Below are 15,553 nucleotides of genomic sequence, written 5' to 3'. Positions count from 1 at the left end.
GTGCTCCTAAGCTCCTGCACACTTAGACACAAGGTTAAAACAACGCAGGACCTAACTTAACTTGTTGATCACACCAAAACAACCTTGGGGTTCCAACAGACCCTTGTCCTTACTGCATTGTCCATGGTCGCTTGGATGCTCCATCCTTCACCAAATCCGAAGCCGCCAACCTGAGTCATATGTGTATCCTGCAAACCTGCACAACTCAAATACATATATCAAATACAAGGATGAACCTAACTTAAACCCTTTGCCTAAACACCAAAATACATGATCATATGGATCATTGGGATTGCTCCAACAATTGTGACTTTGTATCAATCGATTAAAATTGTTCAAATTTCTACTCTCAATATAGTATGCCAAAATAATATTTGAAGGCATGAATACAATTAAGAGAATTAGACGAACACAAGTTTTCAGCCAAATCTGGGTGAAACCCGGCTAATGGACCTAGAGAGATCGAAATGACGTGAAATCATATCGTATGTGTTCCTCTAATTCTCCTGATTATATCCATGCTCTCAAATATCAATTTGACAAAAATATATTAAGAGCAATGATTTTTTTTTAACATGAAATGAATCAAATCATTTTTTATTAAAAAAATCATTGCTCTTAATATATTGTGTCAAATTAATATTTAATGACATGAATATAATCAGGAGAACTAAATGAACATATATAACTTAATTTGATTTCATTTTGAGCTCTCTAGAGAGTTCAGAATGACATGAAACCAGATCTTATGTGTTCGTCTAGTTCTCCTAATTATATTCATGTCCTCAAATATTAATTTGATTCACTATATTGAGCACAGTGATTTTTTTAAATACAAAATGAATTTTTTAATTAGTTGCTACAACGTAGGATTATGAACTTTACTGTGCTAATGAATAATATCCCAAATTGATTGATCTACTGTAGCAATCAATTAGAAATAGTAACAAGGATAAAAATGGTATTAGGTACATAATTTGGTAATTTTAAAATTAGGATTTGTAATTTAAGTATTTTGAAAACTTACTTACTCGGTTAAGTAATTTACCGCTATATCAATAGATCTTGGATCAATTCCTAGTTGGTATAAAATAGCTTATTGAAACTTCTCCATTCAAAGAATTACTATGTTAAGGTAAAATACCTCTCGTAACTTATTTATCTATATTTTACTATGGAAGGTAAAATATCTCTCGTAATTTATTTATCTATGTTTTACCGTATATTAAATTGTTTTAATAAGTAATATCACCTTTCGACTCTAATTCATAACTAATTAATTTATTTTAATTTATTTTTTAAAAAATATTTATACTCAACATAAATTTCTTCTATTTTTTTTCTTAAAATATTAATGAGGGATGCAATTTGATTTTTGTAAACAAATAACATTAGTAACATATTTTAAATAGAAATGGTATGATATTTAGAATTAGTTATTCTTTTAAAAAAATATATTTATCATTAGAACTTCTCTTGTTGCGTTGGGAGGTCAGATCCTTTGGTCCAGAAAATTCTAGATCAGAAGAGGCCCTGTCCATTCATTGGTTGGATGAACTGGACCTCACCTGTTAAACATGTGGAATCAAGTTCATCCAACCAATGAATGAACAGGGGACCAGGGGTGGTCCAGGGATCCTGGACCAAAGGACCCCTGCCAGTTGCGCTGGCCCGTTCACCGAATGAACCTAACGGGCTCATTAGTCCCGCCAGGAATTACTTTAAAAAATTATAAATTAAAGAGAATCAACAAATGACAACAGTCTTACCATGATTTTTTAAATTGAAAGCAAATAAAAATGATATGTGTGATTGTAGGGATGAAAATAGGGTGGGACGAGGATAAATTTATCATGCACCAATCAATTGATAGAAGTGTCAATCGACTGATGCCGAGATGAGTTGATATGATGATCAACTCTCTCCACTTATTTATAGGAAGCTTTGGAGCATAAAGAATACTACTGATTATTGTTGAATCATTCCTTTGTCATTGTCCAAAGTTTTCAAACCATACTTTTTTTTTTCTACTCTTAATCTCTATCTTGTAAAAAAAGAAGAGTGCTTTGTGAGAGATTGTACTCCACCGAGAAGGAGTAAGCTCTAGCATGGATGGAGGAGATGATGATTCTTTTGCTGTCCACCGTGATGTGCTTCAGCGTCTACACCATGAAGAAGGCGGCGACGCTATCAAGCTCGGTGGTGGTCTCGTCGAGGAAGAGGAGCCGCAGCCGTGTCAGGATCTCCAGCGCGATGCTTAGTCTCTTCTTCTCCCAACCGCTGATCCCCCTCATGTGCCAGTTCCCTATCAACCTATCCACGCACTCCTGCAACCCCATCTCAAGGATCGTCACCTCCAACACCTCCGCCACCACGGCCACCTCTACGTCCCTCTTGCCTGAAGCCGGAAGCCGTAGGTGGGCCGAGTAGGTGATGATTTTCCGCATGATGAGTGTCATAAGGAACACGTTCTCTTTGCTCTCATCTACATCTTTATCTTTGATTCTTTCTAATCAGAAAATCCCCTGTTTTCGTCCTCATCTCGTCTTTAAATGCTCATTGTCCATTGACTTACTAATTTTTTTTAAACACATTTCAGAAAGGTATTAATACACAAATCTAATGACATATAAATACTAATATTAGTTAATTTAATGACATAAACTATATATATATATATATATATATATATTTTTTTTTTTTCAAAGAGACCAAACCTCATTATTATCTAAGCAGGTTCAAGGATAGAGATAGCATTCCCATACCTATCCCGTTCAATTATTGAAATTTAAAAAATCTCCAAACCTGAATCCATATCCGAAAAGACTCCCTAAATCCGCTTCTATTTTCCCCTCGGGATCCAAAATATGTGAAAAAAATTATCTCCCCTATGTGATTTCCACCCTTTATTTATAAGTATAAAATGATCTAAAAATTCTAAAAGGCTAAAAGGAAATCAATTCACAAGATCACATATCTAATAAGAACTTAAATCATCATTACAATCTAAATAAATATAAAAATTAAATCTAATTATCCCTACTTATATAGAAATGAAATTTAAATGACTAATTAAGTTCATCTAAAACTTAAATTAGATTGACTAAATTACTACTTGCTCTTTTAAAATAGACTCAATTGTAATTTTAATTTTAACATCTTTAATTAGTCCATTGAGTATACACTTCATTTTTTAATCTTAACCTTTATAGTTATACTTAGAACTCCATTGATGTGTGATATATCATCAAAAGGATTTAAAGTGAGAAACTTCTTTCTATCTATGGCCTTTCTATCGTTAACTTGTTGGGTCCAACTTATTCTCCATCTTTGACCCCGCAGTGTACCAAAGAAAAAAAATCCACATCAAACAAGTCTTCCGTTATACCCTTTTCATCTAGTTCGCGTTAAGAGGAAACTCTCTTTGTTCAATACGATGCAATTGAATCCGAGCACACTACGTGTGCAGCCATGGCTAAACTCGATGTTCGTCATTTTGCAATTGCAGTGTGAAAATTCAAACTTAATGTTGACACTTGACTCACAGCAAGTTAAGTCTAGGAGAATCCAACTCGCTTGATAAACAAATCAAAATCCATGGCCTGAGCCTGATCCAATTTTAAACGGGTCATATATGGCACCTGTTACATCCCCAGTATGGCAAGATAGACAGGTTGGACACTAGTTTTTTACCATCAAATTTTTACAATAAATTCTAGGCATACCTCTCTAAAATGATTCCTTTGAATGGATAAAGAAGAATTCCCACCACCATCTCCTGTGCATGAAGTTGAAGACCCGCCTTCTTCCACTCAGGAGTTGATGAAAGTGACCAAGTAATCAGCGGAACCAAATACAAATATGATTCATGAGGAAAAAAGAATCCAGCGAGGACCAGAAATCAGAAGATTTTGCAGTAGATCAGACAGATGAAGTTACATGAACCTATAGCAGAAAGTATCAACATGCGTTCATGAGGAAACGGGCAGGAATTTCAATACCAATAATATGGAACTACAAAAGCCAGATGTGAATAGCGGAGAAGCCCTTGTGGCATTCAAGCAAGATAGCGATATAGTTTCCTGTCTGCTTTATCCCTTTCTAAGAACTCTCGCTCAATTAGAGACTCAATCCTTTTCTTAATGACAACTGGGTTTGGCAGGAATCGAGATTGCAGTTGTGAGGTCACTTCCGTTACAATGGTGTTGTGATCTAACACCCTTCTGGATTTCATAATCCTCACGATCGCAGCTTCGATCTGAGGCTTTCGGTCTTCTTCGACTCTTTGGCGTGTCTCCTGCTTTTCAGGTTCGGACTCCTTTTGTGCTGCCACAGTACCTATCTTTACCTTGATGAACTTGCTTGTGAACTTATCGTTGAAGTAGAAAGCATCATCCTCAGCTATGTCTTTGCTCATTGGTTCCTTGCGGAGGACATTCTTACCTTTGACACAAGCGAGAGACTGAAGACACCGCTTCAGATCCGAAGCTGGGATTTCTGTAGCCTGCTCAATTTCTTTGTATGACAACCTATCCACAGAGTTGAACAACATGAGAATACACATTTGGTAGGTTGAAACATTCAGCTCATGCTTCTGAGCCTTGCCAAAGGTTGCTTTGATGTCAGCTGTGCCCATATTTGTTTGCCACGTCAATCTCCGCCCAGTATGAGTTCCAAGATAATATGTCCGGAACTTCTCACATATGCCGATAATCTCAGTTGGAAGATTGCAAGGTGCACTAGGCTGTGTTGGCCATGAACCAGTTGTGAGAACTTGCACTGCTAGAGTTGGGCCATCTCCAATCTCAGCATGTTGACTTGCATAGAATCCTTGCAAAGTATCGACGGATGTCTTCATGTCCGTAAACATGCCTTCCAATTTAGAAGTGAACTGATATCCACATTCTGTCTTGAGCTTGACAATCATACTTCTTTCCGCATCATCAGAAACAGTTTTTCCAGAGAGAAGCCTCTTGGCTAAGTGTTGCTTGTAATACTTCTCAAATACATCCTTCTCCTGCAAATAACGGAACAACATCATCACTTTGTCCAACACAACCTCCACATCCTCTTCGCTTACGCCTTTCAACCCTTTACGAAGCTTATCATCAACATAGAGGGAGATGAACTCAGGCGACCGATTGTTCAGATTAATGAAGTATTCAAAGGAAGAGTTCAAAGCATTTTGGAATGTTTTGTCGTTGTTAAATGATTTGCTGATGATCAAATCATATTTGTCCTTCTCATCCAAAAGATGTTGCACAAAGTCCACTGGATCCTTCAATTTCTCAGGGTCACTAACTAACTGCCTTCCAGTTTCTCTCAGGTGTAAGGTCATTACATCTCTAATCATTAAAAGCCCATCAGTGACACGACGAAATAAACTGTACATCCTTGCCAAATCTTCATACTTGTCGTCTACAAGCATATTCACAAGACCAGAATTCTCCATGTGAACCAGTCTCTGCATGTGGTTGGCAATCATCTCCCCCTCTACTACACTAGTTATTTTAACTTCACTTCCACTGTCTAGGTAGTGGGAGACCCTTTCGGTTTCTTCACTTAGGCGTTTCTCTGCTTTCCTAAGGTACTCACCACAATCACAGCACTCAATGAGTTGCTGGGACTCACCACTGTAGAAACTAGCTGAGACTTCTAAAAATGGTTTCTCAAAATCTTCTTGGTACACAGGTCCAAGGTCCATCAACATTTTTGTTATATTCCTCATAAGTCCCCGATTAATTACCTCGCCTTTTCTCTCCCTATGTATAAGGTCAAGAAGTGTATCCAGTAACCTAGACTGGATTTTGCTGGAATGAATGATGTTATCCCTCCAGAGATTCAACCCAAGATCATGAACAGGTGTCCTGCCACTAGAGGGTACAAATGTCCTATCCATATACATCATTATGTCACGGATCATCTGCAGCGCCTTGTTGTGCTCTCCCCATTTTCTGTCAAGCTCCTCGAGAAATAAACTTCCCTGAGCATCTTCTATTGATTTTGCAATTTCCTTTAGGTGCCCTGTCATGGTTGTTACAAGTCCGGAGTAAAGTTTTTCGCCATACTTGTGGAGCACCATATTGTAAGCATTCCTGAATCAGAATAGAAGCCAAAGTTCCAAAAACTTGAACAAGAATATTTATCATAGCAACTTGGCAGTGAAATGATATAACAACAGTTCAATTATCTTACGCATGCATGCATTGATGAAAACAAGGAATAAAGAAAAATAAAGAAACCAATTATGAGAAAGAAGTAGCATCCTTTTGCTTGAACATGGTTAACGCTTGATGATCAAGAAATAAAACAAAAGATTTCTCCACTCTAATTCTCTTGAAGGGATCTTATAACATGTTCTAACCAAACGACCAAAGAAATAGCAATACTACCAAAACCAATTATCTATTTATCAGTATTTGGCATGCATATAGTGCCTTTTTGGCCAACTAAAATCAATATATTCATGATGGATAATTATTTAAATTGGTTTAGCAGATAAAGGATGGGCATAAACCAAACCCAAAAAGGCGAGACAAACACCGTGAGAGTAGGTTTCATAGCCATGTTTCCATGTCAATTTGACATGTACTTATTGAGAAAAATGCAAAGTGCAAAAGAACGTCAAGATGGTAAAATGGATATTGTTCTAGCAGGTAACCTCAGCATGTTCTGTATTAATGGTCTACGGTCCAATAAATGCGTTATGTAGTTGTTATTTAAGTTAGATGCGTTATGCAGTTGTTATCTAAGTTAGATTGACAATTGAAGGTGAGTTTTGGTTCCAAATTTCCATGTGAATCTGTATGTAATATTGAGAAAAAACAAACAATGCAAAAAGAAACATGTCACAATGATCCAACAGAAATTGTTCTACTAGCTATTCTCAACATTTTCCATGTCAATGTGACATATACTTGATAAAAATAAAATGAAGAAAAGGACAAAATGAAAATGTAAAAATGGTGTGGAGAAGTTATACTAGCCAATCACAACATTTTCAATATATTGAAAACATGTGTGAAGAACTTGTACAAGTTAAGATATAAGAATGTAACATTTTCACACAAAGTAAAACGTCAGGAGAAAGAAGAAATATTAATAAAGATGATGATAATTATTTTTTAAAAAGCATTTATAATCTCAAGAGAGAAAAATAATGGGGACTAACTGCAGTATATTTTGATGAGAAGAAGGATCAGCATTTTGGCCCAGGATATAAAAGTCAAAACTAGAGGATGAATTGAAGAGTTATAAGAAAAATAATTTGAATTGAAGCAAGCTAAATCATGTATCAAAATAAAGAAGTTAATGTCCTTTAATTGGCGATACTTTAATTTTAATCAAATATTATTCTGCCCAACATATGAGGCAATGAATACCCACATATACATATATAAATCTCAATACTACGAAATCATAGTTTCAAATTTCATAGCTATTGGTCTGAGTGTTGACCAACACATGGAAACTAGGCCAGGAGGCAACTATAATTCCTGACCGATGAGCATTATTCACAAAGGTAAAAGATGACTCAAGCTAAGTTTTAGCCTATAAAGCCCTCTCACTTGCCCCATATTTCATCTCCATAATTCTCACCCTCTAAAACACTCAATAAATTCTCTCTTAAATTCTCACAAATCTATCTCAACCTTGGTTGGGTACTCCTTAAAACACAAGTTACCAATCTCATATGACAATGAATGACTCAATTGGATACACTGTAATTGGTTGGGTAACCACTGCAATATTTGTTTTACACTGGTGGTACTACATAAGTGAATCAACAACTTACAATGGCTATCCTAATATGAACATGCTCCAGAAGGTGCCTGAATAAGTACATCTATTTTGCAAAAAATTTCTAGAGAATTAATAAGTTCACAAACAATGAGAAGTTGAGCAGTTTGAGGAATTCAACCAGTAGATAGATACCTGAAGAACATGTCTAGGGCTACAAAAGGGTAATGAAGAAGATGTCTAGCAAGTCAACTTGGAAACTTTTAGAAACAAAATCACTCTGATTCCATATTTCAAGAATCAAAAAGCTTGCTTTACACACAGAAATGAGAAATACAAAGGACAAACATGACAGGAAAAAAAATCAGAGAAGACAGCCATACTTCGATGTGGTTTGATAAAATTGTCAAGTCCATGGACACACAGAGATATCTTATTAGATTGTTATACAAAAAATACCCACCTCTTAGAGAAAAAGTACTCTAGACTCCTAAGGTATACAGAGACAGAGTCATGTACATACATTGGCTAACCTCTGTAAATGAGCCCCTTGTACATAAAACTAAATCAGGGTCACGAGTAAGGTCGAATCGGAAACATAAGTGAGGTTTGGATGGGAGTCATGTTCATTGGAATTGCTTTGAATCAGGGGCATTACCCTGCAACCACAATAAAGAAGTGTCATGTTTAGAGCCTTCATCAAACTCACTGGAGAGCTACCCCTGTATGAGTCAATGCATCAAACGATGTAGTGCCTTAATTGAGTTCCACTCCAGCATAAGCTACAGCAAATGGCTCAAGAGTGGATACTACCATCCACAAGTATGAGGACTATTGATTTTGGCAGCTCAAGTTTGACAACAGTAACAATGGTTGTAGCAGTACTGGGGCATGAAATGAGGTAATAGTCATCATTGCATCAAACTTAATGAGACATCTCTTGATTGAACTAAATATTCACAAATTGTATTAATTTTTGTGTCAAAAACTTATATTGTTAAGTACTAATTTAATAAGTAGAAGGTATGCATAGTTCATAAAGGCATGAATACTATAAATAGTTCAATATTATGATAGCTGCAATATTACAAGCAATTATTTTCATTTTGGCTGAAAATAATAGTTATGCACTTTGAATGTTTAACATTGCAAAATTGAAGTTCTTAGTATTCTCTCTGAATATGAGTTCAAACTTCTCACTGCCATATTGATGCAGAGAAGGAAACAAATTGGAGATCATCTGAATTGTAAGTTTTTAATTCCAATTTGAGTTGTTAGGTAAGATTTTTATTTCAGTTTATCATCCTTTAATTCGAGCAATCAAATAATTTAGATAAATGTAATTTCTGATTTACTTATTTGCTTCCTAGTTTCTGTTAGGATTGAGTCTACAGAAGTCAATAGTCTCCATGTAATTCTTAGCTTTTCAATATTTTCTACTTTCAATTCCCTTACTGAAGTTTAGTTCCATTCTTCTGTTATGCCACTTATACAAGGGAATATCAGAATGCTTGAGCCCCTACCTTTGATGCTTCATCAATGCTTATGTGTGGCACCTTATGTAACACATTAGACAAATACAACAATATCAATCAAGCCTTATTCTATTAGGTGTAACACATTATGTAACACATTAGACAAATACAACAATATCAATCAAGCCTTATTCTATTAGGTGGGGTCGGTTATATGGATTCTTCTATGTCATTAGGCTCTATCCCCTACTATATCATTATTTATATTTAAATAAATTTTATCCTGTTTTATTACTTTGCTAACTAAATTTTTTAGGTCTTCATTTTCCTTATTTGATATGGACATTTTTCATAGTTTCACATTTAACTGGAGCATTTATTGATCGTATAAATACATGTTTGTACCATCTTAAATGTGTCTCCCGAAATTTTTCCTCAATAGGTGCAGCCTTGACTCTTTCTAATATAAAAAGTCGTTTGATATGGGCATTAGACAAATAGGAAAATATAAAAAAACTTATCGGACATGAGACTCCATGAAACCTATCTTAATAAAGAATAATTTAGTTATAATATGCCTAGTTCTTAATAAATAGGATTAATTTTCTCAAATTTACCACAACTTTTCATTTTTTCATATTTGGTACAACTTTACAAATAGTGTTAAAATTTAACATCCGTTGAGTTTCGATCCAAATATCATTAAAAATCTGGCACAACACTCATATGCCATCATGCCAACTCAACAAAGTGCATTTCAAATTATAGATGCCCTCTACTACATTAACCACTGAAACAATGAGTGTAATCCATAGACATTCGAAAATGGACTTTGCTGAGTTGGCATAGTGACGCATGGGTGTCATGTATGTTTTAACAACATATGAACGGAAACTTATGAATGCTAAACTTAGCATGATTTGCAAACATTATGCTATATATGAAAAAAATATAGAGGTTGTCCTAGATTTGAGAAAATATTTAAAGTTTGTGTTAGATAAATATAGAACTTGGCTTGAGTCCTATTACATAGTGGAATCTGTATCTCTTAATTTTGAGATCATAGGATTGAGCCTCTTACCTTCCTATTGGCAAACTTAAGTCTCTCTCCATTTACATATAAAAGTTTAGTATACATACAAAAATGTAGTATTGATTCTTAAACAAAAAAGTCAATCAAGAATGCTACAGCCACATCAAATGGTGGAGATGAATGACAATGCAACCTTTGTGATACAAAGCCCTAGGGACCATTCAAGATAAATTGTTCATGAGTTGGCCCACTGGTGAAGGCACTTTGGTTGCTTGATGCTGATAGAATATAAGGGGGCGTTTGGTTTGCATTTTCCACGTTGTTTTCTATTTTCATTTTCTGAGAAAATGGAAAACGCGTTTGGTTTGCGTTTTCCACGTTCATTTTCAAGAAAATGAGAGAGCGTTTTCTAAGAAAACGAAAAACGCGGAAAAGTAATTTTCTGAAAAACGGAAAACACGGGTTTTTTCAGAAAATGAAAATGAAAATGGCGCAAACCAAACGCCCCCTAAAGTTTTTGGAATGCATAGAGGGACTGAAATGTCACAATATAATGCAATTAATTTGAATAGAATTTTGACCAACTTTGAAGGAGAGCTTTGGTGTAACATAAAATTATTGAGGTGTGACCTTGTGGTCAAGGATTCCAGTCACAAAAACAACCTCTTGTAATGCAAGATAAGATTGCGTACAATAGACCCAATGTGGTCTGACCTTCCTTCGGGACTCCGCATTGGTGGGAGCTTCATGCACTGGATTGCCTTTTTTTTTAGAATTTTGACCAACTTTGTAGATCTGAATTTTTAGCAGAGATGCACAATTTCTATGAATTTCCAACATATTCTTATTCAAGCATACTTGCTCCAAGCTATCGTGAGAAAAATAAATGAATACAACACCTCTATCTCAAGTAGAGGATGATCTCTCCTATAATACCTGATAGGTATAATCCTTTTCTTTAATAACTGACAGTGCATGGTATAACTTAGAAGTGTCATACAACGTGTACAACTCCATATGGATAGAGTATTTACTTAGCAAATTGAATTGAAATCTTTTAAAGTTAAATAGATACTCTAGGATGTTGGTAGTAATAAACATAAAATTAGCTCAAAGAAGGCTGTTGTTGCAAAATGTTAAGACTGTTAGTGCAAATTGTCAAAAGATGCAAAAACAAAACATTTGTTTAGAGAAACTACACTGCAACCTAAAATGGCTATGACGGTGACTCTAAACTTTTTGATTAGGTAAACCTCAAGTTAACCGAAAATATCTTGTATAAGATCTTCACAAGAAGCAAATCAATAATCCTTGCTATGAGATGCTTGAAACCTCTTCATCAACAGATACAAGTTCATGGATAGATACCAATATGAAGTTTGTTCCAAGCCCAAGGGTCATATCAAACTAAACTATTCATGACTCAGCCTTCTGGTGGGGGCACTTTGTTCCTTTGGTATCACTATCAGCTAAAAATGAATCTTCATAAGACACAAAGAGGATGAAATGCCACAATGCTTGAATAGAAATTTGACAAAGTTCAATCTAAATTTTCAATAGAGAAGCACAATTTCTACCGATTTCAAACATATTTCCCAATCAAAGCAAACTTTGTCCAGGTCATTCAGGGAAAGAGGAACAAGTATAAAGCTTCTATTTCAACTCAGAAGTATCATACCACAAGTATAGAATCTTGATGCAAATAAGATATTAATTAACAACTGATGTTGTATTTTTCAGTTAAATAGATCCTCTAGAACATTGCTTTTAAAAACACTAAATTAGCTTAAAGAAGGCCAGATAGTTGAATTGTGTTAGACTGTCAGTGCAAATTGTCAAATGATGCATAAGGAATCACATTTTTTTCGAGAAACTTTGTGGCAACCTAAAGTGGTCATGAGTGTTGACCATAAACTTTATGATCACTTTCTGTTAAATAAGCCTCAGATAAAGTTAATAAATCATGGAAGATCTTGAGAACAAGCAAACCAATAAAATGAATGAGTGATAAACCTCACTGATCCACTGATATAGGCTGACAGAAATCTTTTCACGAACAGATAGAAGTTCATCACTTGATAACGATATGGAATGTGTTCAAAATAATAAAACTTTGAGTAACACCATAGCCATTTTTTGATGCACAGATTATGTGGATGAAAAAGATCTTGATAGAACTTATCTCGTGTTGATGTTCCAAGAAAATGTTGACTATAACATCAAGAATAATGAGAATGCTCCTACAGTCATTTGCTTGGTGTATAAGCATCATTCTTATAGAATTATGTTTGTCGAACACATGCGTTTGTTCAGCATCTTCTCATTGAGGTACACAAATTATCAACTAAACTTTGTTTATGATTTGTAAAATTTAATGAAACCATAGCAATTTTTTGGACGTATGTATAAACACAGGATTAGTAGTGCTCTAGATGATGAAATGATTTTGCATGAAAATCCATTTCTGTTGTTTCATGCATTTACCCCTCAGTTTTTATGCAAGTAATTTAGCAATCTGATGTGACCGAACAAGCTTATGATATATCTCATAATAGCAGTAAACAGAAGATAAATCACTGTTAAGTTAGCAAAGACTTAATAAAGACAAAAGTAATCAATAACAACACCAACCAAACCTTTATCCCTCAAACTTTTCCCCCAATAGGCGTAATTCCAATTTTCTCTCTAATGTTCTCATTCTTATATGTCCATCTTCGTATCTCCGCACATTCACCTTAACATTCTCATCTCTGCAACTCTCACCTTCTTCTTATATGCTCACTTATAGTCTAATATTCAACTCCATATAGCATAACAAGTCTAACCATTATTTCATAAAACTTTCCTTTAACCTTTAAGGTACCTTACAATAGAATACCTAACATCCTCCTCTATTTCAACCATTTGCTTGTTGAATCTTATGTATAACATCTTTATCAAAGCTTCCATCTTTTTGCAAAAATAATCTTAAATATTTAAAATTTATAACTTGTAATCTTCTATCTTAATAATTTGTCTTACTACAACAACAACCAAAGCTTTATCCTACTAGGCGGGGTCGGCCATATGGATCCTTCTACGCCATTGGACTCTATCCCCTACTATATCATCATCTTTACTTAAATAAATTTTATCTTATTTTATTGTTTCTAACAAATCTCTTTTGGTCTACCTCTTCCTTGTTTGATGTGCGTATTTGTCATAATTTCACATCTCCTAAATGGAACATTTATTGGTCGTCTAAGTACATGTCTTACTACAAACTAAACTTAAAATTCCATATATTCTGTCTTTACTCTATTGAGCCTAAAACCTTTAACTTCTATTGCTCAACATTTTTTCAAGTTGAATAACTTCGTAAGCTATGTTTCTCTAGACACTTCTATACCTCTATTGGAATATTACCTGATCCAACCATTTTTTTTATTTTTCATCTCATTTAATGCATGTTCTGTTTCTAAAATTTGAATTCTCTGATAAAAATTAAAATTTTTATATTTACCTGAGCTACTTAAATTTCCTAAGCTAAGTTGGCTGCCTCAACATTTATTAAAAAAATGATGAAATACCACTTGTATCAAATTTTTATTTCCTTATCTTTTAGTAGTACATCTTTAATGTATCTTATTTGAATAATGTCTTGTTTTCCTTGTTCACACTTTAGCTATTTATAGTTGTTCCTTTTTCCTTCTTTTGTATTAAGTTGTCCGTACAAGCATTCAAAAACTTCATTCTTGGCTTCACTCATTGCTTTCTTGACCTCTTTCTTAGCTAATGCATATTTTTTAAAGTTTTCTTTGTCCTTACAAGTGTATAAGTTGTTCTTTTTTCCTCATTTTCTCTTGTACTTCCTCATTCTGCCATCAAATTTTTTTATTTGGTGGTACCCATCTTCTTTACTCACCAAGTACACTCTTGGCCACCATTGTCAAATTTGAAGCCATCTTATCCCATGTCGTATCTGAGTGACCATGTATTTCTCTTGATACTTGTGATTCTACCCTCTCCTTAAAGATGCTTTATTTTCCATCCTTTAACTTCCATCACTTGATTCTAGAAGTCATGCATATTATTCTTCTACATATACTATACTTGAAAAACTCAGTCGGACTTAGCTCTGATCTACATAGTGTTACAAAATAAATCACATACTGAAATCATCTAGCAGTGGTAATGGCTAACATGCAACTGCATGCAATATGAGACAGACAAAGAGAACATAGAATTCAATGTCTGAGATGGAGAGTTTAAGATATTTGTTGCAGCAAGTAAGTAGCTTGAATTGGATATTGCAGACAACAAATTCACTCACTTTTAGAAAAATTCATCATTTAAAGTTTACTGGTATGCCAAACAAATAGCTTAGTAGATTACAGGCCAACCGATTAATACAATATCACTGCTAGATGGTTACAGTAATATTAACCTGGAAACATGAATTCAATCATGGGAAGGGCGATTGCATATTAATACTCTTAAATAGCAAGCAATGAAACACGCAATATAATCATCAGAATACGTTGCGAACTCGGTGTACACTTACATGACAACAGACTAGAAGCAGTAGCTGTGAGAAACATCTAGTGTGCCAATGGTAAAAGGATATCTGAAATCTGACAGCGTTATATTTCTGAGAGTCTCGTTTCTCGAAACTAAAATCTTTATGCAAATATGTAGGCGGGGTTTCAATTAAAAAACCAGCACATTTTAGCGGAAAAATAATATCTATATAACAGTTAACAAAATAAACAAGATCCGATTACGGAGATTAATGAAAAAGTAAGAAAATCGCCGAACCTGTACAGCTCCTCAAAGCTTAGCCCGCTTGCGTTGTGATTGTAAATCTCATGGATGGCATGCTCTAACACCTTCCATGTCCGTTCGGCATACTTGGGGTCGATCTCCACCCGGTGCTTGAACGCCTCGATCTTAAAAGTGCGCCTCTTCTGTGCGCTCATCTTCTCCGCGGTGGGTTGCCGTCCCCTTTTCCTCGAATTTATAGATGGAGACCGCCCCCAGTGGCTCTGGATCAAACCTATGCCTCGACAGGGGTCAATCGTTTGCCTTCCCGCAAGAAGAAACGCGCGCTGCCGGGATCGAAGGCTAGGGTTTGAAGGACAGGAAGGGAAGGCGACGAGAGGAAGAAGAGAGATAAAGGGAAGGTGAAGAAGAAACAAGGTGAAGAATAAAGTACATTTCTGTGTGTTTAGCCATTTTTATATAAACGTAATTTAACTTTATTTAAAGTATTATTGGTCTGGTTCACGATAATGGTAATACTGTTGAAATAAATTTGAATAATAAT

General features: G+C 35.0%; 1 protein-coding gene across 1 annotated transcript; it reads right to left on the bottom strand.

The window, feature by feature from the left end:
* Positions 1 to 3,551: 3,551 nt before the first annotated feature.
* On the bottom strand, positions 3,552 to 15,448 carry LOC122024004 (cullin-3B-like). The gene is made up of 2 exons (XM_042582489.1): positions 15,046 to 15,448; positions 3,552 to 6,095 (listed from the first exon to the last, which is right to left on the bottom strand). Exons 1-2 carry the CDS (start codon positions 15,204 to 15,206, stop codon positions 4,058 to 4,060), a joined length of 2,199 nt encoding a protein of 732 aa, XP_042438423.1. The 5' UTR covers positions 15,207 to 15,448; the 3' UTR covers positions 3,552 to 4,057.
* Between the last annotated feature and the right edge of the window lie 105 nt (positions 15,449 to 15,553).

Source organism: Zingiber officinale, chromosome 1A (assembly GCF_018446385.1).
Source record: "Zingiber officinale cultivar Zhangliang chromosome 1A, Zo_v1.1, whole genome shotgun sequence".
In the NCBI taxonomy this organism is placed as follows: Eukaryota; Viridiplantae; Streptophyta; class Magnoliopsida; order Zingiberales; family Zingiberaceae; genus Zingiber; species Zingiber officinale.
Note: the sequence above shows the minus strand (reverse complement) of the source record. Positions and strands in the feature narration are given on the sequence as shown.